This window comes from Halichoerus grypus, chromosome 1 (assembly GCF_964656455.1).
Source record: "Halichoerus grypus chromosome 1, mHalGry1.hap1.1, whole genome shotgun sequence".
Classification (NCBI taxonomy): domain Eukaryota; kingdom Metazoa; phylum Chordata; class Mammalia; order Carnivora; family Phocidae; genus Halichoerus; species Halichoerus grypus.
Window position 1 is genome coordinate 5719979 of NC_135712.1, and position 27664 is coordinate 5747642.

The following is a 27664-nucleotide window of genomic DNA, read 5'->3' on the forward strand; positions in this document are numbered from 1 at the left end:
ATTTTCATTTACTTCTAGAAGCTCACTCTAAGAGTAATTTTCTGGTACACAAATTCTTATAGTAGTTGGGTTTTGTTTTTAATTCTAAAATACGATATCAGTTAGGATAAACTAGTGTCAGGGAAGTTAACAAGGTTTATGATTTGTTACTAGAACAAAAATAAAACTACGCCAGATGTAAATACAAATCCATTAGTAGAAGCCCCACCCAATGAGCAGCGAGCACACATGCTTCCTCCCTTGCCATCACTGGAATATCTCATGTCTGACAAAGAAGAGTGTTGTTGGTTTAAGAATCACTTTTTTTTTTTGGTTTTACTTAGCGTTACACAAGAAAAGGGAAATTCCAAAGGTTCTATCAATATGGAACCAATCCCTATTGACAGTTTTCATTCTTTGAGCCTCACAACTGATTGCTGAAGCTTAATATTAGTAAATATCATTTGAATGAAGAGAAAAAAATGTTTTTCCTTCTCCTTATCCCCTTTTCCTTCCTTGCTTTTTTTTCCCCCTCCCATCCCCACAAGGCATTCAAATAATTGGATACCAAACCCAGTGGTTGTATAAGCACCTGTTGGCATCATGTAAGTCTGAACTGCATTTGTTCATGAATCCCCTCTATTTTATCCCCAGTAAGAATACGCGGACTTCGGATACCTTGAGCAAGCAACAACAGACCTTGAGAATGCACATTGACATACCCAGGGCTCAGCTTTTGATTGAAGAGAGAGACACAATGGAGACCATCGGTAAGGTACCTTGTTCGTGGCCTCCCACAATGTGGCTGCTACAGCTGGGCCCTCTCAGCCCAAACCCCAGTAGTTATGGGAACATCTTGAGTGCTACACAAGCAGAGGTAGAAGGGAGATAATTGTTATTGAGGAGAATAATAAATACCAGCAGATGTGGGAGGGGAAATGAACTTACACGTAGCTCAGAGGTCACCTGAGACAGGAGTTCCCCAGCTTTGATCCGTGCTGGATCTTTCCTGCAGAGACTATTGGTGCCTCTCCAAAGAACAAACACCTGTAATCAAATAAGCCTAGAAGGGTCACACACTAAAGCCCATCCTGGAAATTCACTCAGTGCCTTCTTCAGCTACAATAAGGCCTTCATTAAAGAAAACATTTAAAATCTACTTAGCATTTAACAAACAAGTGTCTTTGCATGGGCTGCCTTTTCACCATCCCTCAGCACCACGCAGGCACCCTGGGATGGGGTCCTTGGCAGTGCTTTGGGAAACACCCAGATCCATGTTTCACCTGGAGAACCTCTGTGTCTGGTTCGCCCAGAACCCTGCTGTCTTGACTCTTTCCAGCCCTTTCCATTCAAAATCCGCTGTTCTATACTGTCTTCTTACACAGGTCTACTTATTCCAGAATCAGAGACTTTATATTTCCATTGCAATAATGATCAGAAGAATAGCTAACATTTACTGAGGGCTCTCTAATGTCACCTACTTTTATAAGCACTCTATGTGCATCCTTTCATTTAACCCACCCAATCAACGTAGGAAAAAGATACTACTTTGTAATTGGAGCATTGAGAGCTTACATAGCTTGCAGGTCACTTAGACTAGAGCAGAACCAGCGCAGGGCCCCCACCCAGCCGCCAGCCTAGCCTCCTGTGACTGTCACCACCTGCCTCCATATCAACAAGCTACTTCCCAGAAGCCCTCACCTTAGAAATACCACTCAGCTTTCCAGTATCCATAGAAACAGACTCTGAGGCAGGTTGCCCAGTCTGGCCCTTTTCAAACTTTGCTCAGTGTTTGTTCTGGAAGGTGTTTGCTGGCACTTGGTCCCAGGGCAACCCTATCCTGTGGTTTGGCTAAAATTACCCCACTCCTGGCACCTATACTAGAAGCCTCCTGCCAGAAAAACAGTGGTAAATGGCCAGATTGGCAGAACATCTCCATTGCTCCTTGCTCCCGCCCTGCATGATTATGTTCTAACAGTACAGCAGAGACATCTTGACTTAGAAGTTCCTAAGTCCTAAGGTTTGGGCTGCTCTTGCTGGCTTTAAGTTTGGTTCAAGCATAATAGCACTTGGAGAAGGTTGGTCAAGCCCAGTGTGGCCCTCAATCAACTAAATTCAGTTAAATACTACCTGTGTTGTTGGAGGGCTCACTTACTCATCCTAAAATACATAAGATTTTATTTGATAGCTCCCATCAGGACAAAGCACCATGCTTTGTTCTTGATCACCTTTACCTTTCAGGAGCATAGCTGGAATCCCTTTTATTGAACTCAATAGATTGGGCATAAAAACCAAGATGTTCCTCTGAACCATCAGTTCAGAAATCAAAATATAATTCCTTTGACCTTATAATATAGTTACAACATTCGATAAATGTTCCTCATCAGACCCGTTAATCATTGTCCCCACAGTAGTTACAATAGGTAGTCATTGCTGGCCTAACACCAGAAAAAGTCTGCTCATCATTCTGTCCATAGTCACTGCCCTTCACCAGAGATGCGTCCTATTCCTCACAGGATCATTGATCACCAAGAGTCGTTTACCTCCTGGTGATGCTTGACAGTTGGTCAATGGCATTTTCTAATTATTAGGAAGTAGAAATGTGATGCTTTAAAACACTCTGGGCTCTGACTACAAGAATCCAATAGGTGAGTGCCATTAATTTCCAGCCAGAATGAATGGTTAACCTCACACACTGACAGGCACCTGAAATTTCCCATTAAGAGTTTGTACCCTAGCCCCGCAGATAATCCAGAGTGCTCTCCGCAGGGCTAAGTGTTGGAAACCAGAACATGTCAGTATTATTAGTGAAAAACGAATGTAGATGTTGGGCTTCTGATGCCAGGTCCAGTTGTAAGAACCTGTTTCTGGAGAAAGGCCACCCAGTCTGGGGGCCAGGGGAAGGCTGCGGTGTGACCCCCCGCGCTGAGCCCCGGATCCTGCTGCGGTACCAGCCCACGCTGCATCCCACGCCAGGATGCCAGCAGACACCTTGGCAGTCCCTCTTCTATTTCCCTGCCAAGAAATTTTATTCTAACTTCAAGAGGCTTTCCTCTCCTGCCAGAGCCTGAGTAATTGGATTTTGTAAGGTTCATTCTGTTCAGAGCCTTTTTTGGACACAGAAGTCTAACTGTGTTGTTTATGACTTTCACATCACCGTTCTGTGTCACGGCACACCGCAGCGTGGTCCCAGCTGACTGATAAACTCATATGAGCAGCATCCCAGGCTGCGGTGCTTGAAAACGTATGAATATCCATATATCCTAATGGGAGCTTCCCTTGGAGTAAAAGAGCTCTTACGGAAGTGTGAAAAGTATCACAACAAAGTGATGAAAATCTTGAGACAACCAAATAATGACACACAGCTCAACCAACAGCTTCCTTTCCAAGCACTAAAATGCTCCTAATTCATCTGAACCCAGGCTCCTGCTTCCCTAACCTTCAGGTGCCAACTGGGCTTGGAAATCTGACAAGTGAGTCATTTTGAGAAATCAATTAAAAGATGTTCTAGAGTCATTAAGGCTCAGAAGAGGTGGGAAGGAACATACATCAGAATCTAAAATAGAGGAATCAATAAACTCTGAAGACCAGCCCTTCTCTCTCCCACACCTCCCCCCCAACCCCAAGCATTGGCCAAGTTCAGCATGAGAGCCCCTCAAGTGTAGAGAGCTGTGGTGGCGGTGTTCTTCTAGTCCTGCAAACAGAGCTGACTTGCAGGGGCAGCCCCATCACTGGGTGGTGCCGGCTTCCCTGCCGACAACTCAGGTGAGCCTTTGACAAATACAGAATCCCCGAACTCTGTTAAACAGGCAGCAGCAACAACAAGCCTTCCCAAATCAGTGTTTGCTTTGTGAGAAGACCCTCTCTGTGGTCACTCTCTTTCATTCATGCTCTGAAAGCCAACACTTTTAGCACTCTCCAGTGGTTCTAACGTGGCGCTTGAATTTTTAGTTGTTTTTGCTGCTTTAGATGAGGCCGTAATTGCGGTTGTAATGAATGATAACACAAGGACCTGGGGAGAGAGGCAGGGTGCCATGGAAAGAGGGTAAACATGTCTGGTTTCCCCCGTCCCTGCTGTTCTGCAGACGATCGCTCCACGGTCCTGTTAACGGATGCTGACTTTGGGGAGGCGGCGAAACAGAAGTCCCTGACAGTGACGCACACGGTCCACTACCAGTCAGTGTCACAGGCCACCGGGCCCCTGGTGGACGTTTCGGACGCGCGGCCGGGAACGAGTAAGTGGCCAGACAGCGCAAACCGTGTGGGTGTTGTCAACACCGACGAGACATGGATGCTCTGTCCCCGTCAAACGGAGGTGGGGCTCATTGGCCCCGCGCCTAAGAAACAGATACGCACGATAGTAGTTTTCTTTGGGACAGTGAGTTTTTACTGTTGGATCTGAGCTGGTTTTCAAATTGTGTCAGCTGAAGCCAATAACCCTTGGTAGTGATTTACTACGAAAGTGCTAGAAATTTCAGGTAGAGGTAATTTTTTTTTAATTTGGATGACACTGGAAAAGAGGAAGGTAATTAGCATGAGTGAGTATCTACTCTGTGCCAGGATTAGGATAAAAAGCTTATGTCGTGTATGTTATCTCTAAGGCAACCCTGTGAGGTACCTACTTATAATAGGTATGAATAGATATGATAGCCTCTATTTTACAGGTAGAAAAAAAAATGGATTCTCAGAGAAGTTAGGTAAACAGCCCAAAGTCGTACAGATAATGCATAATGAAGCCAAGATTGAACTGTGGGTCTGTCCGTCCTTGGAGTTCATGCTTTTCTCCTGCACATGCTATTTGAGAAAAATTGTAGTCCTGACTAATCCAGGGATTATGTTTGACTTAGTTATTAATATCGACATCCATAATATATGGGAATTAATTACTGCAATGAAATTAAATCCCCTAATATGTATCTAGAGCTATTAACTAGATATTCTTATTCCGTCATAATTGAAATTGTTTCTAAATCTCTTTAAAGACTGAGAAATTGATGTCCCGATTATTATCTTTTCGAAAGCTTTGATGTCTAGCTTTTAAATCTCTAATCACTCCGCAAAAATTTACATTCTCAGAGTGTTATAATTAGAAAAATAAATATTACAATGTTAAAAGCTGTTTTTCATAAATTCTGACTCGAAAGGCATTTGTGAAATGCGCCGAGCATCATGAATCAAACCAGTTGATTCCTAATAACATTGTAATTTGAAAACAGTTTCAACTGTTACTGAAATTGATTTGAAAAATTATCCTCAAGAACGTGCTAAAGAAATCTTTTATTCCCCCTTTTGTCTAACCTCACCATCTTCCTTCCCTGATGACATTAGCACACACTGAAGATCCGAACGGGCCGTGAGTGAGAGTTAATTTTGCAAGGGGGTGTGAGCGAGAGCCTTACTCTTAGAAACCGCTTCGTGGTCCTTGATATTCTCTCCAGCTACTGGCTTCCCCATCATCATTTGCCTGGTCCAGGGTCTGGATATAGGATGCTGCACTGATGGATTTCTGAGCCACTGATTGCTATTCAGTGAGAGAAAGACTATAGACTGGGGGGGGGGGGCGGCGGGGGGAGAGATTGCTGAAATGGATGGATCCTTGACCTCAGAGTTCCATGCCCAGGCAGCATGGAAGCTGATAGAGACATTAACTGGAAAATAGGAAAGAGGCAGAGGAAACAGGACAGATGCCCAGATAGTGGTTCCCCAACTCTTATATGCATCAGGATCACCCAGGATGTCTGTTCAAAACACCCATTCCAGGGCTCTGTCTCCAGAGGTTCTGATCCACTTGGCCCAGGAATCTGCCTTGTAATAGACATTCTGGGTAATTCTGATGCTGATTGTCTGGAGCCCTCTTGGAGAAATATTTCCCCGAATGTTAGACCTATGTGTGTCCCTGCCCCTGAGTGCAGTGGGACAGGACCTCTCAAGCTTGCCACACTCGCAGCACACGCCTTCTTTCTGCCAGGTAAAACAAGCAAGCATTCCCACCTCCCCTTCAACGTTCGACTGGCAGAGCAATGCACGGAGGCCAGCCATAAATAGAGGAGAAACGCACTGGGAAGCTCCCAACTGCATGATCACACCCCTACCTGACTAATGGACACATTGATTGGATGACATTCAAAATATCAGCAGAGATGTGAATGTCGGTCATAAGCAGAAACTAGAGCCAGCAGAGGCAGGGGCGGGCCGGGGGCACATGGGGCGGCATGTCCGCGTCTCTCACACCTGTAACTCTAGAAGCACAGCTGGGGAACTGCAAGGATGCGTGCATTCAGACTCAAATGTATTCACTAAGGTTTTACTTGACATATGGCCCAGTGATGGGGGTACATCATGAGACGCAAGAGCACATTCATTTCATCTTAGCACAGGAATCAGATGCAAACAAAGAACTCAAGCTTTTCTCATTTACCTAAAAGAACTAGGGAAAAATAGGAGGCAATGATGAAATGGTGAGATAGTGAGTCAGGGGGTGTATGGGAGATGATGGGAGAGGCTACTTTGAACATGAATCTGGGGAGACCACCATTGAGGAGCAAGTCTAAGTCGTGGCCATGAGCTGGCTTGCCAGGTGGAGGGGACAGGAGGGAAAAGCTCCTAAGGCCTGTTGGGGCAGAAGCGTCCCTGGATTGCAGTGGGCCACAGGGAAGGGGGGGGTAGACAGAGAAAGAGGTGGCCTGGTCGCCAGGCCTCCTGGGCCAGCCTCGTGAGTTTGCACCTCATTCTGAGAGTGTTGGGATGCTCAGCCCCGGGTTCAGCCTGATGATCACATCACATTGAAGCAACCACAGCTTACAGAACGCTGCTTCCTTCATTTGTGATGAACATCCAACAGTGTTTACAAGCATTAGGTAGATCTACTCAAATGCATGCATCAGTCTCTAATTCAAAAAAATAAAAAGCAGAGCTATTCCTTTAGCATCTGCACAACATTCTCTATTAGTAAAGGATCTTTGGGATCATTTTTGCATTAAATATTCCTTCCAGAACCACATGAGGAGGGACTAAGAACATCCCGTTTTTCATTTAGAAGTGGAAAGAGTGGGCATCCAAACCCCCTCCCCCCACAGACGACCCCCAGCAGAAGCCCAGCTCTCTGCTTGTGTCCTGTGCCCCCAAGTTTGTCATGGTGTCCACGTGGTGCACCCCTGTCATCTCAGTTCCATGCCCCCAAGTTTGTCACAGTGTCCACGTGGTGCACCCCTGTCATCTCAGTCCCATGCGGCTGGTTCTCCACACTGCAGTTGGGTGAATTTGCCGAGACGGTTTTATAGTCTGTTTCCTCAGCTGCACATGGCATTATTACTCTGTTCTAATGATGCTAGGACGGGGTCGTCAATGTAGGGGCTCTTTAGTTTTAAGAAGAGCATCTACGATACGTTGTTTACACACTATCATGACCGCATCATAGAAGCTATGTTTCTAGGCATTTATTTTTTTAGTTTTCCTGACCTGCAACAAAGATTCGTTATGAGGATGGGAGAAATCCCAACAATTGGCTATTTAGCACTTCAACCAAGGGAAACAGATGCCTCGGCTGTGTCTGCAGTTCTGTGTGCGTCCCTGTCTCTCCTGTGTCTTAGGGTACAGGAGAAAGTGGGGCGTCTGTGGTCTCCCACCCCCAGCTCCAGCCACAGAGTCTGACATACAGTAGGCATCAGTAAACATACTTACATACTAATCCACTGTCAAGTTCCGAAATCAGAGTAAAGGGGGTGGGTAAGAAAGGATGTTTAGCATTTTAGACAGGACTTGGGCAGTCCATTTGGCCCCTCTCTTTGTTCTCCATTTCCTAAGACATCTAATAGGCTGGGGGGTCTGGATGCCAGCTGATTGGAGGTTTGTAAGTATGTACATAGTCTCTCCCAGCACACTCTGTGAGACTTACCAACGAGACCGTCACAGGAGAACTTGAATCAGCTTTCTTGCGCACAAACTGTGCAAGGGTACAAAGACACGTGAAGTGAAACGTGTGAGACATGACCTGGGCTTTGGGGGTCATATCTACCTGGAAGTCATCCCTTTGTCACCATCCACCCATCTGGGCCAAGAGCGTGTACAAGAGCTTGACTGTATTGATGTACAGAGGGCTAGACTGGGAATGAATAGGACGCACGCCTGTCCTTACCAGCTCTACCTTTCAGCTCCTTTCTGCAGCATGGGAACTCTCCAGCATCTGGTCTTGATTTTTTTTTTAAGATTTTATTTATTTATGAGAGAGAGAGAGATCACAAGAAGGGGGAGCAGGAGAGGGAGAAGTAGACTCCCCACTGAACAGGGAGCCCGATGGGGGGACTCGATCCCAGAACCCTGAGATCATGACCCGAACCAAAGTCAGACAGTTCACCAACTGAGCCACCCAGGCACCTCTGGTCTTGATTTTTTAATGAGTATTTTTTTTTCTGCCAAACCCTCTCTAAACTGAGTCTCTAGCCTTCCTGATCAACCCACCAAATCTCCCCCACCCTCTTCCCAGTAAGCAGGATGTGCTCCAACCCTTGCCAAGTGTTTGTCACTCAGGAATCACGGGCCAGGCCCCGAGATCTATTGAGCCCCTCCATGTGTCACAACAGCCCTGTGGGTGGGTGAGGTCTGAGATGAGGGAAGTGGGCACGTCTGATGAGCTTACCACCAGCAAGTAGTGAAACTGGGTCAAAGGCAGGCAACCTAACTCAAACACTGTTAAGTGCTGTTAAGTGGAGATGACGCTTCTTAGGGGACATCTAGGGGCTGAGTAGACTTACATAAGAAGAGTTCACAACCTGGATTGACTCTTTTTTCATTTAGACTTTGAAAACCAATGCACACCCCATCACGCAGAATTGTACATGACATCATACTGCAGGAAAATACCTGATGTAGGCGAGGAGTGTCCCGTGTATAATGAGCCCTTGGTAAATACTTGTTCGTTACGTGATGGGAATATTCAGGCCCCACAGCATCATCACCACATGCAGTGGAGGCCGCAGCACCTACGAGATAGGACAGCAAAAGCCAGAGAATAAAAACAGATTAATACCCAGATCACAGTACACATGACATGTTTTATAACCCTATTAGCCACAAAATCCTCTCTTATCCCGAATTCAGGATAATTAAAATAATTTGATTCAGTGGGCAGAAAAGCTTAATTTAGGTTCAGACTCAGTCTTGAAAGGCCAAGAGTTATTTGTATCACTTACCTTCTAATTTGTTAGCTGTTCAGCAAGCGTGATGGCTCATCACTAAGTTGTATTTATATTAGAGTGGTGGGGAGCCGAACAAAATGCTTTCCATGCAGGGGCAGTAAATCTCAACATTTATTTCCTTAGTAGATTACCTGGTAAGGCCTACAAAGGAGGCTACCAAGTAGGGTCCAAGTCAGATTTTTATTTTAGCTGATATCTTAGGAGCTATCATACCGAAGAGTTCGGCTCAGGTATAAAACAGCTCCCAAAACCTGATTATTAAAAAAAAATGTGTCGGTGGCGCCTGGGTGGCTCAGTCATTAAGCATCTGCCTTCGGCTCAGGTCGTGATCCCAGGGTCCTGGGATCGAGCCCCGCATCGGGCTTCCTGCTCTGCAGGAGGCCTGCTTCTCCCTCTCCCACTCCCCCTGCTTGTGTTCTCTCTCTCACTGTGTATCTCGCTCTGTCAAATAAATAAAATCTTTTAAAAAAAAAAAAGTGTCAACCACCCCAATATTCTACCTACTGAGATGATTTCGCCTCTAGGATGCTTGCTTAGAGCAGAACAGAATTGCAGCCTGTGGTTCAGGGAAAGTAATATCATGACCTATATTTCCAACGTTATCAGGCCACTGGTAAAACTGTCCTCATCTAGAAAAAAAGGATAACGAACAAAATTAACTTGAAAAGAGTTGTGGCTTTGAATAGAGGCTGACATGTACAACGTTACCATGGAATTTTCCACACAGGGTGATCTCAGTGAGAAAGGGGCTACGGTCCTGCCCCACTATGGGTGGGCGGGTCAGCGGGAAGAAACACAGGGGAGGGTTTGGGAGTTTGAGGAAATAGTGTCCTTGAAGTGGGAAGATCAGACTGATCCCCACCCACCCACCCAGCCCCGCTGCCCAAGCATCCGTGCCAGGAGTAAATCTGATCCACAGCTGTAGCTGCAAGAAACATAAAGAAGAATAAAAATGAAAACCTTCAAAAAATTTTTAAAAGAAAATGAGAATCCTCAAATCTTATGTAAGGGACAGGGTAATTTTTGGGGAAAGATTCATTAGCATTTAAATAACAAGCTCCATTTATTGAAGCTCTACTTAGGAAGTCCATCGTACCTGGAAGATACTTAGCCTCCTACCCGTGAGAATATTTTTCTATCTCTTTGAGGACCTCTCTCCTAGCATTTCAGTAGAGAAACACAATTATCATTCATACCTTGCTGTCCAGAGAGCTTGGCGTTCGAGCATAACACATTTACATTCTAATCAAGGCAAAAAAAAAAAAATACATCTTCCAATAAAGTCTTCTGTGGAATTTTGCAAGTAAGGGATGAAATGTGTCTTAAAATCAATGCCCCAAAGAATATGCACCAAGATGAAGCATTTTGATGACCCAGGAAATCTTAAAATATATTGATTTGGCTGCCATTTTAATGCTTCTCTCCAGCACTGTAGAATGATGGATTCGGTTCAAAGTCCAATAACTAGAATTTGCAAAGAGGAAAATCCTCCATTTGAAAAGAAAGTCCCTTCACCCCTTTCAAGTGTCTTGCCTCCCGTGATCCAAAATGGCATTACAAAGGACTCAGTGTCACAGGGACACTGTATTAAATACTTAGGTGTCCAGGGTGGGGACATCTGGGTGGTCAAGTGCTGGGCAATCTCTGAACCAATCCATGGCGTCTTGGGCTCCCTACTTACCACTTAATAGCTGTGTCACTTCTCTCTGAGCGTCCGTTGCCTCATCCATAAAGTGACCCTGGGCTATGTGTGTTCATCCAGGGGACTCTGTATACCAGAGATTATCATAGGCTCTGTGAATGGACCCAAGGATGAACACCTGACCCCTGCCCTAGAGAGACTTCCAGGCCCACGAAAACACATTAGTAAGTCATTGTCCCAATGCCAAGTGTTGGCTCTCTCTCTGTTGATCTTTTGATCCTGCTTCATTAGTGCTGAGCAGTAAATATCGACTGCAGTGTTGAGAGGTGGCCAGACCATTTTGAAATATAACTGCATAAGATTCCTTTTTGAGAAGAAGAGAATTCAATGGTGGAAAAAGTTCCATCTAGGACCTTATGTGGCCTTCAAGCTGGAGCCCAAGAAAAATCAGTCCAGGTCACTGAGCCTTTCCCTTATTCCACAAAATTCCAGAAAAGACAGTGTTATGGTCCACTCCAGTGTCCAGCCAAAGAGCTGAACTAAGAACTCTGTCCACCTCATTGACCTGCTGTCTTTGGTTCCAGATTTAGAGAAAATGAAACCCATCTGGCACCTGCCTCTATATATGTAAATCTCTGTTTTTGAAGACAGCAGACATATAAAATTCAGACACTGATTAACCGTGTGCTCTTCATTGAATGACCCATATCTTTGAACTTTGACAAAGTTCACACAATTCTGTTGAAAAGATGTTACCATATGCAAAAAACTAAGAGAGTATTCAGACAAAAAGGTATCATCCTCCTGGTCTAGGAACTTGCAATTTAGTTGATGAGTAAAACAGTCCTACTCAAGGGAATGAGTAAATACAAAACCACAATAACACTGTATTGTTTCCTAGAGCTGCTATTACAACATACCACAAACTGGGGTGGCTTAAAAGAACAGAAATTTATTGTCTCACCGTTCTGGGGCCCAGAAATCCAAATGCAAGATGTCAGCAGAGTCCCGCCCTTTCTGAAACCTGTAGAGAAGGGTCCTTCCTCGCCTCTGCCTAGTTTCCAGTGGTTGCTGCGGACAATCTTTGACATTCCTTGGCTTACAGCTGCAGCACTTCAATCTCTGCCTCCATTGTTCCACGGCTGTCTTCCCTCTGTGTGTCTGTCTCCTGTTCTTAGAAGGACACCACTCATGTTAGATTGAAGGCCACCCTACTCCAATCTGACTTTATCATAACTAATGACATCTGCCATGAACCTACTTCCAAATAAGGTCACATTCTGAGGTACTAGGGGTTAGGATGTGGACATTCAGTCCATAACTCCTGAGTCCAAATCTAATGTTCTCTCCCGCCCCCCACAGGACTTTTTTAAATGTTTACATTTCACAAAAATGTCTCAGACCATAAGAGAAAGAAAATGAATGCTCTGGACAGGGGCAGTCAGGGAAGGCTTCCTGGAGGCATGAATCCTGCAGGGGGGTCTTAGGGCTGGGTGGAGAGAACCACTCTCAACACTTGGATCATGACTGACCATACTCCTAGACACTAAGACATACATTATTCTTGGCTCTTCACAGATCCCACCACCAGGAGGAACGCAAAGGCAGGACCCACAGCAAGAAACCGCTATGCCAGCCAGTGGACCCTCAACAGACCCCACCCCACCATTTCAGCACACACCCTCACCACAGACTGGAGGCTGCCGACGCCCAGGGCTGCGGGATCAATGGACAAGGAGAGTGACAGCTACAGTGTCAGCCCCTCACAAGACACAGGTAGGGGTCTGCACGCCTCCTCCTCAACCCTGGGGACAAGCATGGCCCACAGATGGGCTTCAGAGGCTCCTACTTATGCTCCTTCAAGGTCATTTTCAAATTGTTAGACTGTTTAAGTAACAGGTACCAATACAACCATGCAGCATTGATGATGCCCGGGGCCCAGTGATTTCTGCAAAGCAGAACCAAAAGGCATCTATTTTGCAGGTGTCTTGAATCTCAGACTCATGGTCTTCTCTCCTTTCAGTTCCTACCCAGCTAAGAGAAACACAGATACTTTAAAATTTTCACCCACATGATTTCAAAAATTCCTGATTATACTCTGAGGGCACATGACCCACTACCATCTCTGGGTTTAAGAGGCTGCACTTGAAATTTCATGACAAGGTCATAGCACCCTCTATAGGGAATACAGGCTGATCCTTTTGACAATTAAGCAGGGGTTGATTATAAGGTAAGTCATCTAGTCTGTGCCACCAACAAAGATTTCACTTTGGAGAGAAGACAGGGCCTAAGAATAGCATCGGCTTGTCCCACCCCCCACCTTAACTTTTGAAAAGAAATTATATCTAAACCTAATAGCTGTAGGAAATTTTCATACTCATTTTCTTTTGTTCTGGCTGATACACTTTAAAAATAGTGTTCCAAAGGTGGAGTGTTACCCTGTACATTTATTTTTATGGCTGTTATTTCTCTCAGAAGAGTCTCAGAGTTCCACAGAGGTGATTCGAAACTTTTTAGTGTGTAAAATAGAGATTCCTCTGGCCAAGACGCTCCTCCTCCGGTCCTTGTGGCTCTCTGGGCCCCATAAAATGTGGCGATCACAAAGGATGGTCTGAGGGACCAGGGGCCATTCTTCCTACTGGCCAATTTCATGCGTCGTCCTGGGCTTCATTTGCAACCACCGTCACGTCCTCCTTGCCAAGCTGGGGCTAGAGGAGCCGAACTTCAGAGCTCAAACCATTCAGGCCAGTTAGAGTCTCTATGGAACAGGCTGATTCGCAAGTCAGAGCAGGGGGTGGACACTGCCGTCTGTGTACACCAAGTTCCCAATCATTTTAACGAAACACAGAATTTCTTTTAAAGATTATTTATTTATTTATTTGACAGAGAGAGCACGCGCACAAGCAGGGGGAGCAACAAAGGGAGAGGGAGGACCCCCCCCACTGAGCAGGGAACCTGATGTGGGGCTTGATCCCAGGACCCTGAGATCATGACCTGAGCCAAAGACAGGCACCTAACAGACTGAGCCACCCAGATGTCCTGAGACACAGAATTTTTTAAGCATTGCTGATTGACGGAGGCATCCAGGCTGGGAACAATTCCACTGAAACAAAGTTCTCTGAGCCCACTTTACCGAGGCGCACAGAGCAGGCCCCACGGTGACAGAGGCAGTTCTCAGTCAAAGACCCAGGACCCCTGCCAGGTGGTACAAGGATCTGGGAGAGACAGCCACAAGCCAGGGATGGCCATCCAGTGGGGCCATAAGGCAATAATTGATCCGTCTTGTTCTCTCTTTTACACGCGACAGATCGAGCGCGAAGCAGCATGGTCTCCACAGAAAGTGCCTCCTCCACTTACGAAGAACTGGCCAGAGCCTACGAGCATGCCAAGATGGAAGAGCAACTGAGGCACGCCAAGTTCACCATCACAGAGTGCTTCATATCAGACACATCATCTGAACAGTTGACGGCAGGGACAAACGAGTACACAGACAGTCTGACCTCCAGCACCCCTTCAGAATCGGGGATCTGCAGGTTCACTGCATCTCCCCCCAAACCTCAGGATGGAGGTCGAGTGATGAACATGGCGGTTCCAAAGGCACATCGGCCAGGTGAGAAAAGCAATGCGTGGACCACTGTATAGGAGACACATCTTCCTGATTCACCCCGTCTGCTATGAAAGCCCGTCCTGGTGTTTGGATTTGGGGCTCTGTTTACAGGTTGCTGTGTAATGAACCACCCCAAAGCTTATGGGTTTCCAACAGCGACAGTCAGTTATTTTGTTTACACATCTGAAATGTAGTCAAGGCTTGGTGGGGACAGCTCATCTCTGCTCCAGCCGTGTCACTGGGGAGGCTCACTTAGGTATAGAGGAGCCCTTCCCAAACGGCTCCCTCACCTGGCAGCCTGGTGCTGGTCGTGTCCTCCCTGGGTGGGTTTCTCCCCAAGGTGGCTCCAGCTTCTTCATATCATGGCAGCTTGGTTCTAAAGCAGGCGTCCTGACAGGCAAACAATAGAAATAGCCAGTCTCTTAAGGCTGGGCCTGGAAAGTGACACATCGCTTCTGCCATATTCTGTTGTTCAAGCAATCCGAGAGCCCAAGGAGCTCAGGTTGGAGAGAGGGAGACCCCATCATGTGATGAGAGGAGGCTCAAACACGGGGGCCTTTGCTTTAAAGCTGCTGTACCAAGGACTTTCAGAAGGAGAGAGGTCTTACCAGTGGGCCGATGCTTGGGCCTTGGTTTCATTGAGCTACCCAAAGTGACAGTGACTGGCTGGGGTTTGGTCAGCCACTGTTCAATCTTTGCCTTGAGCCTGTGAGAGTGGACTGGGTGTGTGAGACTACTTGGTGTGTGGATGGCAGCTCTGAGCTCTAAGGCCTGCAGGGTCTGGCAGATCACATGCGTAAGTGAAGAGGATGGGGAGCAAGGAGAAGGGGGGTGATGCATGATAGACAGTTTGAGTTCACAGACTATCTAGAGGGGATAGACTCCAGTATGTTCCCACCAACTCATCCCAAGTGGAAATGGGGGGTCAGGATGAGTGACTTTCTCAAGAGAAGCCAGAAATCTTGGTTTTTCTGTGGAGACCCACAGTTTTCAAGTATTGGATCAGATATCTGCAAACCATTGTAGAGGGCAAATAAATACATCTATATACTGAATCCAACCATGGCAGCCAGTGGTACTTCTCATCTGAAGAATCACTCCTTCTTCTTCTTCACCCTGAAATAGCTGCCAAAGACTTTCCTTTGTGGACCAGCCTATCCAGTCTTTCCTCTGTGGACCGGCCTATCCAGTCTTGTTGAATCCAGTTTTATTTCCTCTTTTCCCATTTTCTGAACTACTCTACTAGTCTTATTTCAAAAATTTATCTTCACTTTTAAATTACTGCAATTCCCTTGGGTTTTATGGCATATAGCCCAGCTGAAATGAGCCTTATAAATGCATAAAAATATATAAAATAAGAATTGTCTATCCAGCAACTAATCTTCCAAACTGAGTCAAGATTCATGCCAGCATACAATAAAGAATGATGGCTTCATTTATTCTCATTCTGTCTACCTCCTCAGGGAGAAGATGAGCTTTATTTGTGGGTGTTTTTATTTCAGGCATTTCTTGTTGTTGGCATTTATTTGCAAGGCAAATGCAGAAAAACATAGGATAAAAACATAAGCTCTTTGTGGCTGTTAAGCCTGAGGCGGAGGAACACAGGAAAGGAGAAAATGTGCCTCTGGGCATGTTGTTTAGTCTTGGTGGCCTTCAGTTGCCCCACCTGTAAAATGGGCGTGACCCTGGTGTGAGACATGTGTAGCATAATTTAGGTAAAGTGGTTAGTGTTGTTGTTTCTGTTTTTGCCTTATTGACGCTGTTGTTGGGATTCTCATGGTGACTCCGGTGTGGTCTCCAGATGAGCTGCTGGCTCCTCTCCTCCTTCCCTCTTTTGTTTGTTTCTCTTCGGAGGTCACAGACATCCTGGGATGGCCAGATGCTGGCTCCAGGAAGACAGAAAACATGTCTTCATTGCCTTCCTACTTCTCTCCCCGATTACCTCTAGCACTTAATCTGGCAGTACAGTGAGCACTCAAGAAATATTTTAAATGACTTAGTAGCACTGAATATATGCTCCTGTCACTGTGTCTGATACATATAGTAGGTGCTTAATAAATATATTGAATGAATGCATCTATCATAGTTGTGATGATGACAAGACTAGCCAATTGGTTAAAACATGGCAATTATTAGAAATTCTTAGTAAAATATAAGAGAACATTCAAGTCGACCCCATCTTCCAGCTTACCTTTAAACAAAGTGATTTATTTTCTATTCTTGCTCTTCACAAATCAAAAGGACACCTCTTCCACAGATGAAGGGAAGCTCCCCACGAAATGTGATGCCTCACACAGAAGGCAAACATCAGAATCTCACTTTAGATGTTTAACAGTACCTGAATTTTGAATTTACTGAATTTTTAGGACTTTTTTATTTTAAATAAAATGCCAGTTGTGCTATGGTTTCATTTTCTACAATAAGGGATGGTTATTTCCATCTTTAATAACAAAAGACAAACCAGACAAACAAATAAAACTCTATCTTCCTCTGAGAAATAGCTGGAAGGTTAAGCAACTTCTTTCCCTCTCAGTCAAGGCAACTTCCAATACTTAGGTTACGGTACCTGTTCTTGGGTTCAGGTAGCATTCTAAGCCAGTTTCTAACATTCTTGGATTGTGGCTGCTCCTTTATTCATGAGTTTATCCTATGCAATCAAGAAATACCCTCGCACGAAGCTACTTAAATCAATTTAAAGCTTCACATATGCAACCGAATGCATCCTGGCCCCCTGAGCAGCAGGAGAAGTGTCAGCCCCTTTAGATCTCTGCACTCACACTCTGGGACCCCAGCCTTAAATATATGCTCATTAGTCCCTCCTGTAATGAACACACTTGAGGTTTTCCAGTCGGAAAGGATCACAGACTGCTGCCAACTTGTTGGTTCTCTGAGCAACCAGTTACCTGAAGCAGTTTTTGGTTTGCAGTGTTCAGATCCATTCACGCCATCCCTCACAATCTTCTGCGTGTGTGCATTTAGGAGAATGGAAGAGTGTGGAGCGAGAGGTGCTTACCTGAAGGACACACTGGCCTCCGCTCCAGCAGCACCCTCCAACGAAAGCTGCTCTTTCGCTTCTCAGCTGTCACTGTGATCGTGCTGTTCCCCCTCTGAAGCCCATGTGGTTTTCATGCTGGCTCTTGAATCAGAATTAGACTCCAGAGATCTTCACTGCCAAAAATCCTGCATCTCCCTCGCCACCTGCGGACGGGAGCTCTGCTCCCTGCAGGTCACCTAGCGCGGATTCCCTCCTCCTGACCCAAGGCGCCACACTGGGTTCCTCTCAAGCAGTTCTGTATCTCCCCTCCCTTCGCCCCTTTGGGTTGGGCGACTGGGGTCCCATGCCTCGGATTTTGCATCCTTCTCCTCTTTTTTGCACTCATTACAATGAGATTTTGAAATTTCCATCATGAATGCTATTCTAAGAGCTATGGAAAAGGTCTCCTTTCAAGTGCAAGTATCTTTGATACTTCCTCATGGACACAAACAGGCGTGCACACCATGCACACTCTGCTGCTCTGGCCTCCATCCTTCCAGAGATGCCTCTGCTTCTTCCCTCCCAGCCTCCCAGCCCCCTTTCTAACTTCAGCATGTCTTTTTTGAGCTCCCACTCGATAACTGGTCCCGCTTTCAGAGCTGGAGATACAGCGATAGACGAGACTCACAAAGACCCCATCCGAAGGGAGTTTATATTCCTGGTGGGGGAGACAGACACTGATCAAATAAGCAAATAACACAGTTTCAGATCATGATAAGTGCTGGGAAAAGAAGTAATTGGGGAAGGGGATCAAGTCTGGCGTGGGGTCGGGGGTTGGGGATAATGGTCTAGGAAGGCCTCTTGGAGCAATGAATTGTGAGCTGAGATCTAAGGTGAATGGGGCAGAGAAAGCCCAGCAGACATCCTAAAGAGACAGTGGTGTGGGCAGAGGAAGAGCTAAGGCAGGAGATTGGAATGAGCTTCATATTCACCACCCAGAGCAACAGTTAGCTCTGAGCTGACAAACTTTCAAATACTCCCATAGTATTTAAAGTTAGAAGGACCTGGAGGCCATGAACAGCACCTCCGAATATTGCTATGCACACCTGCCCTGGGTAGACCTACATATTTCACCATGCCCGTCCTGGCTCACTGCTAGGAAACTGATCTCTTTAATGTGCATTTTTGACTTCACCTTCTTAAAGACCATCTTGTTATTTTAGTCTGATGTCTCCAGGACCCGTGAAGTGATGGTGGGACTCTTTACGAAGGGTCCCAAGCTTGGAACTCAAAGCCCACTTGCCTTTTGCACCGACCTCCTCCCCTTTCTTCCACTGGCTCCAGGGGCCCGAGTCGTCTCACCTTTCCGAGTGCTCCTGTGGATTTATCGTAGATGCTGCTCTTGTGTACGTCCGCCAGTTACTAAGTGTGTGTCCTTTTGTTCTGACTGCCTTTTCTCCAACTCCGAGCCCCTAGCTCACTGATTTTCTTGGTCAGCTTATTGGGGTTCAGCTTTAGTTGCTGGGGAGTCCATGGGTGGTACAAGGTAAGGAGGAGGTCTGTGCCTGATAACTTGTAAGGGAGAGGTAGGAAGCCCACCTGTGTCCTGCTGGGTGGCCAGAAGGAAGTTTCTAGATTCCAGTGCCACGGATGACGAGCTAAAAGGTTCACCACAGTGAAAGTTCACTGCATCTCCAAAAAGGCCCTGTGAAAACACAAATCTATTACACTCATTTATTCAACCCATATTTATTGAATACCTTCTCTGTGAAAAGATACTATGCCAGGTATTCTCCTAAGACATAATAATGTTAATATATTAAACCAACACTTCTCACAGTCTCCTTAGTTCATCAGAATAGCAGGTAGTATCATAAACAGCAGAAAGAGACCTAAAGACACAAGACAGATAAATGAGGAAATCCAAGAAACAAGGCAAAATCCAGCTTCTGGAAGACAGGGGCTACCTCTTCCCCCCACCCCCACACACACACTCCCCAGTGAGATGTCATGATAACCGGAAGGTGCTGGGAATGTACAAAAAGGTAAGAAGACAGCAAAGACCATCATATTTCAATGGGGTCCTGTGTGGACAGAACTGGCACCAACTTCTAATGCATCCTATATCCCAAACTGGGGAGCAAGAAACCTTAAATTCAAGTGGTGTGGTGGATGCTCTCATGTTGAAATCCCTCGTGTAGTTGCCGAATGCTCAGGATAGAGACTCACAGGGCTTCAAGTAGTCAGCCCTGTCTTCCTCACTGGTCATGACTCCTGCTCTCTGGGCTCCTAAACTCCACAAACGTATATTCCCTCTGCCTAGAATCCTCTCATTTCCAGGTTAACTCAGTCCTTCCGTGGGATGACTCAGGATGCACAGGGTTGTGGAGACGGGTCTGCCAGCCCCACAGTGAAGCAGGCACAAGCCTCCCAAGCAGGCTTCCTCCTCCGTGGTCCCCAGTGTGTGGGTCCTCAGGGGTCTTATGCAGGAGCTGGAGCTTCTTTGAACCTCACGGACCCTTCCACACTGGGTGCTCCAAACGCCCAGCTAAGTGATTCTGACCTGGCCTAAATGCTGGAGCAGATTTTCCAATCCTGATTTTTATTCAGAACTACTTTATTTCTAAAGAATCGTAAGCAGCAACAAACTCAAAGCCCCACTTCGTACCTCAGTGTAGTTTTAGAAGTTCACCAATGAATAGGAGGATTGCAATATTGATGAGCCCTTAAAAATGCATGAGGCCTCTAAGTACAAGCCAAGAATGGTAACAGAATCTGTGTACGTGGAACTCTGGTTATCAATCTCGCATTATTTATTTAGGGGTTTTCCTGGTGGCCATTTGGGAGTGAAGATTCATTTACCAAGAGAGGTTCATTTACAAGTTTTCATTACCTTGCTGCAGCATTAATATTAAACTAAAAAAGTGTTAGATCTCGCTTGCCTCCAGAATGGGCAAACTCCATGCTCTCTCCCTTTGTAACTAGCTCTTTGATGCTGTGCCATCATACAAGTCTGATCTATGTGGTTCTTATTGAAATTGCTAGAAGCCAAGGTAAGCATCCTTTGCTTCTTACCTTTGCGTCAATACCCAGCTCCATCCAAGCGCAGATGTGAAGCCTTATTAGAAATTGATGAAAGTTCCTTTTTAGATGGCCCCAGAGGAGAGCTAAGCCCCCAGGGACTCTGATTCACTTTCTTTCCACACGTATTTGTTGTGAAAGCCTGTGCATGCTTTCACAGGTGCTAATGAAGTGTTGCATAGGAGGGGGAAGAAGGCTCTTGCCATGTGCCTCAGAATTTTAGGCTCCCAAAAATGCATTCGTTTGTTTCATACTTATCCTCAAATTCCTAATGCATTGTGCTTACCCAGTTTTCACAGGTGAGATAGTAAAGAGCATAAGAAAGATTCTTTCGGACTTGAAGGTGCCCTTAGAAATGACCGTGCCTCTTTCACTTGACTAAAGATAAGATGCAAAACTTGAAGGGGGTCACAGAACCATTTAGAAGTAAAGGCAAGATTTTTACAGGAAGCCCAGAATCTCTAGCTCATGTTCTTATCCCAACCGAAGCTCCCACTTCATCAGACAAAGTTGGAAGAAGACCCTGTGACTGCCGTTCCATGGGACCCACCCCTCACTTTCTCCCAAGAACTGAGGCCATAACTCCTTGTGGACTAGTAGATGCTGAGCAGTACAATTCCTTATTCTGATTGAATGAAATGTTTTTCAAATAAAATTAAAGCAAAATAAGGGTCCACTTGGAATTGTGAACTTTAGCCCCTTTAAACTATGGTTTCTCAGGAGCAGCACAATGAGCATTGGAGGATTGGAGGCATGGGGGGATGGTGGTAGTGTCCTGTGCTTTGTAGGATGTTGAGCGGCATCCCTAGCCTGCATCCAGGAAAGGCCGGTAGCAGCCACCCCCACTGTGACATCCAAATAGTCTTCAGACATTGCCACTCGCCTCCTGGGGGCAGAATCCCTCTTTGCTGAGAACCACTGATCTCAACTTTAGACCTTTCCTTCCCTAGTGTGTGCACACCAAACGGCAGGAAGCACTGTCTAAGAATAGATTCATGGAATGCACATCCATTATAGATCTTCTGAATGGATGAATTTTTGCTCTTTTTCAATATCGGTTTTTGCCATCCTTCTTCCAAAGCTCAAGTGCATTCAGACTTTGTGTTTGCGTCTGACTCTACTGAGAAAGTTCAGGAAGTTTGGCTTTCCTGATAGGAAAGGGCATCTCCTGGTTTCAGATGAGCGAGGCAGGTTTACCATAGCAGTTTTCAGGTGATGGGGCCAACCATGGCCTGAAGGCCCTCTTGGGGAGGATAGCAAGCTTCGAATACCCACCTGCTGGTGGATGAGGGACCATTAGGGGGTCTGGGGATGAGGAGTTGTGAAGGCGCCCGTGAGCAAGGTGGTTAGGGAGAGAGGGAGAAATTGATGCCACTTGTTTAGTGTGAACTCTCAGAGATAATAGGCGGTAACAGGAAAATGAGGAATGGACCATGATGTCGACAATAAGGCATAACATTGAATAATGGCTGAGCCGCCCCTGGTCCCTCAAGGTGGGAGTCACAGGGGCAGGGGAAGGGCAGCCTGTGATCTGGGGGCTGCAGGCTGAGGAGGCAAAGAGTTCGGAGAAATGCCCCGGATGCGGAGGCCCCAGGGGTGGACAGGTGTGGCCAGGCGAGGGGAGAGGGCCACATCCTCACCTGTGATCCACACCCTGAGGGTCTGCGTGGCAGAGTCCTTCCCGCATTCCTCTGCTGCGTCCCATCAGCTTTTCTCTATTTATGGCTCTTTGTCTCCCATTTTCATCCCCCCCCCCCAGTTCTGTCTTGTGTCCCTTCCTTCTGCTTACCTGTGTGTGTGTATGTGTGTGTGTGTGTGTTTCCACCTCTCTCATCCCCCCTCTGTCTCTCTGTCTCTCCATCTCTGTCTCTCTGTCTCTCATCTCTCTGTCTCTTTCTCATCTCTCTGTCTCTTTGTGTGTGTCTCTCTCATCTCTCTCCCTCTCCCTCTCTCTCTCTCATCTCTCCATCCATCTCTCTGCCTCTCTCAGCTCCGTTCCCCCCACTCGCCCTGCCCTGACCACCCCTGTCAGCCCCTCTGACTCCAGTCCAGTCCAGCACCTCAGCCCCTAAGCTCAGCCTCTCAGAGCCCCTTCTTGCCAAGGGTGTGTCAGCCCCTCCACCCTCGCCCTCACCCCACGTCTCTGACTCAAGGGCCGTGGGCCTCAGGACCAGAGCACAGAGGGGTGACTGTTCATGACACACAAGTGCATGAATAAGTACCACAAGAACCAGTGGGTGGAGTGTGCCCCAAAGGCTCATTTGAGGCTCCTAGCCCCCTGTCACTGCGTTTGTACTCATGCTGGGTTTGGGAAAGTAGCTAATAGGTTTAGCTAACTAGGAAAGTGCTAGAGGTATGGACAGTTAGGTAAGCGGGGCAGAAGGAAGACGTGGAAGGGGACATTGGCGTCCCCAGATCCTTTCCCTTCCAGCGGTCAGAACGTGAGCCCAGGTCTTCCTGCCTCCTGTCCCTTTCTCCTGTGCACCTCATTCTCTCCTTGTGCTGTCTGCTTCTCCCTCCCGGGTTTTCCTCCCCTCTGTCTTTGTGACACACACACACACTCACACACACATACATACATGCACATACACACACACATATACACACACATAGTCACATAACCACATACATACACACATATACACATACACACACACACAAACACACACACACACACACCACTTTACTCACAGTCGTGCCGTGGTTACTGCATTGCACACCGCTGCCGTCTCCTCCCCACCTCCTACCCACACCATTTCACCCCTTCCCTCCACCTTTTATTTCCATGGAGGAGAGTGGCCGCATAAGGAAGACAAAACAAGAAGGAGAGAGAGAGAAAGGGGTGAGGTAAGGAGGAGTAAAACAAAGAGGAGGAACTTAGATCATAAGCGATTCAATCCTTGCTGGAAGCAGAGGCGAACTCCGCTGTAGCTGGCTTTCCTGGACACGCACTAAGGCCAGGGTTCGGCTCTGCCCGCGTCTGTGGTGACGGGGGCTTGATGCACTAGGATGTCGAGGGCCGCACATGCCTGATGGAGGTGACTGTGGAGTTCAAAGCAAAAAAGATCCTTGAACGCCTACTGGGTCACTGCTGCTTTCACGTGCATGGGACACCTCCAGAGGGTCCTGGCAGATTAGCTTCAGGGCGTGTTGCTCCACAGAGATGGAGAGGGTCCAGCGGCCAGGGGTGGGTCAGCTGGGAGGGCTGGATGGTGAGGAACCAAGACACCTGCTCCCTGCGGATTCAGATGCCTTCGAAGATGCTTCTGCTCCCTCCGAAGAGGCTCCTGCTCCCTCCGGAGGGAGACTCCAGGAAAACCACCTCCAACCTAGTCCTGAGGGGGTCTTTGGGGGCCAGCTGGACAGGTGTCTGCTTCCCAGGGAGCAGAGGAACTGGGGGAAGAGCGGCAGCCTTGGCTTCTGTAGGGGGGGAAGGGTGGGTGACGGGTCAGAACACAGGGTGGGGACCCCGCAAACCACAACCGTGTTGGGTGCAGTTACTGGTCTCTCAAGAGAAATTCCCTCCTTTCCTGTGAGTGACATAAGCAGGGACTGTTCCCATACAGTAGAAGTGTTCAAAGAGGCTCCAAGTGAGGTCCTCCCAGGCAAGAAGGACATCTGTATGAGTGTCCCGTGGCTGGCATAACACAGGGCCACAAACTGGGGGGCTCCAAACAACACGGATTTATTCTCTCACAGTTCTAAGGGCAGAATTCCAAAATCCTGTGTCGGCAGGGCTGTGCTCCCTCCAGTGCTTCCTCTCTAGGAAAGAATCCCTTCCTCGCCTCCTCCAGCTCCTGGTGGCTCCAGGTGCTCTTTGCCTTGTGGCCGCGTCTCCCCACCCTCTCCCTCCCTCTTCACATGGCTTCTCCCTTCTCTGTCCCCAGTCTCCCTCTGTATCTTCTTATAAAGACACCTGTCACTGGATTTAGGACCCACCTCCAGTCCTGATGATTTCATCTCCAGATCCTTAACTTAATCACATCTACAAAGACTTTCTCCTACAAAGATCACACTCACAGATTCTGAGGATTGGGACATGGACATATCTTTCGGAAGGGGTGGACACTAACCAACCCACTGAAGACAGAAACTAAGGTAGAAAGAAGTGTTCCCGGCTCCTGCCCTGGCCGGTCTCCAGCCCATAACTTAAGACCTTCTGAGAAGGAACATGTCTGACAGTAAACCTTTCATATGCATAACCTAATTAAATCCTCACCACAACTCTATGTGGTAGATTCTACTATTCTTCCCATTTTATGAGCGAGGAGACTGATCCCAGATTAAATGCAGACAATGCCTTCTAGACCTCTACTCCTAATCCCCACCGTTAGGATCCTTATTTAGTTTCTCCCATGGAAACAGGTGGCAGACGGAGGGTGGGGGGCTGAGAAAAGCAGGTGTGCCAACATCCAGACGGTCGCCACGGTTTCCATTCCTCTTCTAGCTGGAGTAATAAGCACGCAATTTACCTCAGAGCTGTAGGCATCTGAAGAACATAGAAGATGCATGGATGATTACAGAACCCAGTTTCCCAAGTGGTACTTGGACAAGCACATGGGGTGGGATTTTAATGGACATAAAGTGCCTTTAATAAACAAAGCTCACCACCGATTATTCTGGTGCTTTCTTCCACGTAAGTGCATGAATTATTAAGAGAACACATTTGCAGCATTCACACTGTCGAAAGGGCTAATTAGAGCATCGTGCAATTTAGTAAAGCTTTGCCTGAGAAACTGGATCACTCAGAGATATTGGATATTCAGAGATAGTTGGCAGACCTGCAGTAAAGTAAGCAAACACAAGTAGCCCTCGTTTGCGAAGATGTAGGCGCTGGACTGTTTCCATTATTAAGGAAATTCTCACCCACCTTTCTCAGCTACCCTAACCCTCCTGATCCCTAAATCTAAGTGAGAGCCCCTGCAGGCAGAGGGCAATTATCATGGGCTTTGTCTTTAATTTCAAACACATTTGTTCCACCTAATCTAGGACCTGAGCATCCTGCAATCCAGCTGGGACCATGAGGCTGTTGTTTTTCCAGGGCTTAATAAGCCCTGTTCATTCAGTGGGGAGTTGCTGGGATAGAGACTCATTCCCAAATCTGTTTCAACACATTACAAATATGTCAAGTATTCAAGATATAGTTGGGTCTCAGAAACATCATGAGGCACTCTTGACCTACATTTTTAAATAACCCTGGAGGTAAATGAATTCCACATTTTCTCAAGTATGTGAACAAAATGATAAAAGAATAATAGTCATGTAAGTAAATAAAAGAGCAAATTAATGTCATTTGCTTATTAAACTCAAGAATGAAAGACAGGTCATCTCTTTGAGGAAATTGGATATATAAAAATCCACACATCCTTCCCTGTCACCCTCCCACCACCCTGCATTCGGAAGCCATGATCCTTGGGCCCCTTTATACCTCACCATTACGTTCCCCCTGACATTCTGTGGATGTCCCTTGAGCTCAGACCATTGCCATGCCCCCCTCAACCTGCACATCCTCCTACCTGGTCTCTTGGCTCCAGGACAGCCCACCCCCAGCCTGTTTTCTAGCCAGGGCTGCCCACTGAGTGGGCATGAAAGAGTTACAAGTGAGCTGAAATAGTGAACCCCTCCATCCCTGGGTGGCCAGAAAGAGCCCCCTGCATTCACCCAGCTTGCTGCCACTCAAACACTCCTTGTGTGTATGGGGGAAGACAGAAGCACTGGGCTAGCCAATGAGCATTACCCTTTCCTTGGTATCCCTGCCTCCCTCCTCAATCCCTGTGCTCCCCGGAGCACTTCTGATTGCATTCGGGGTCCGGTCCATCACACTTCATACCTGGGGTGCACTGTTGCCTTTGAGGTATGTTTTTCTTTCCAATGTGGGCTTTTGAAGGATCTTGTTACCTCTTTTTCTCTGGCTGAAGTATGACACTTAAGAGCCTCAGTAACTTGCCATAGAAAAGCCAGCTCACCGTATGCCTAGTGGGATGGGGGTGAGGATGATTCCACCTGCCTTTGTGGTGAGCTCTGACAAGGGGTCTTGCAAAACACGGCCAGATACAGTAACATCACCAGCTCTAAACCCGAATGGCACTCAGCACCTGCTTAGCAAATGAGGAAGCCAACTAACTGCTCTGTGTTTCTTTGCAGGTGACCTCATACATTTGCCTCCATACCTTAGAATGGACTTTTTGTTAAACCGAAGCGGTGCAGGCACCACCAGGGACCTGAGTTTAGGGCAAGCGTGCTTGGAACCTCAGAAAAGTCGGACCCTGAAGCGCCCCACGGTCCTTGAGCCAATCCCCATGGAGGCCTCCTCTTCCACGTCCTCCACAAGAGAGGGACAGCAGTGGCAGCAGGGGGCCGTGGCCACATTACCTCAGCGAGAGGGAGCAGAGCTGGGACAGGCAGCTAAGATGAGCAGCTCCCAAGAATCGCTGCTCGACTCTCGGGGTCATTTGAAAGGAAACAATCCCTACGCAAAATCCTACACCCTGGTATAACAAACAGCATGACTGGACAGCAGTTGTAAATACAATTTAAAAAATTCAATCAAAGCTACCTTTTTTTTACGGAATTCCAATATTTATAATTAAAGAAAATTGCCAAAATATATTAAAAAAAAAAAAAGAGAAAATACTGAAACCACAGACAGTGCAAAGACTCTCCTGCTTTTTTTCTGTCTGAGTGTGAGCTCCATCTGCCTGGGCATCTGATTTTTTGGGAAAGAAGTCCAGTTTTATGATCTTCACAGGTTATTGCATTTTTACTGATTTTCTACAAAGTGCATGGGGGACTAATTAAACCTTCTGACTGGAAGTTCTATCACACAAGATTTAAGAATGAAAACGGGGAAAAAAATTACCCTCTTTGTGAATTTAAAAGGAACACTGATTTGGGGGCAGGGGGGAGACTTTAGTCATGTTTGCACACCTTTCTTTCCCATTAGAAACTGGGTCCTCAATTTGACCTCCTTCTGTTGTGAATTAGGATGAGTGCTGTCAGTGAAGGGGTGGGGGGGAATCAATTTGATTTTCTTTTCTGTTTATTTTTTAATTTAATGAGACACTCTTTGCATTTTGTCTAAGCGAAATAAAAAAGAAAAGGTGGTCTGCCTTTATTTCGATGTCTACCTCCCTTGTCTCCTCCTGATTGCTGGGTCCTCCTTCCTCTTGATACTTGTGTTTGCAATC

At 46.7% G+C, this 27664-nt stretch overlaps 1 protein-coding gene across 3 annotated transcripts in view; it reads left to right on the top strand.

The window, feature by feature from the left end:
* DSCAM (DS cell adhesion molecule) overlaps positions 1-27134 on the top strand; it is a 784307-nt gene extending 757173 nt beyond the window's left edge. For all 3 annotated transcript variants that reach the window (XM_078071697.1, XM_078071718.1, XM_078071731.1), the window contains 5 exons: positions 634-749; positions 4065-4214; positions 12394-12591; positions 14123-14425; positions 26622-27134. In XM_078071697.1, the coding sequence (XP_077927823.1) occupies positions 634-749; positions 4065-4214; positions 12394-12591; positions 14123-14425; positions 26622-26974 (1120 nt within the window). In that variant the 3' untranslated portion in view covers positions 26975-27134. The remainder of the gene's footprint in view (positions 1-633; positions 750-4064; positions 4215-12393; positions 12592-14122; positions 14426-26621) is intronic.
* The last annotated feature ends 530 nt before the right edge of the window (positions 27135-27664 follow it).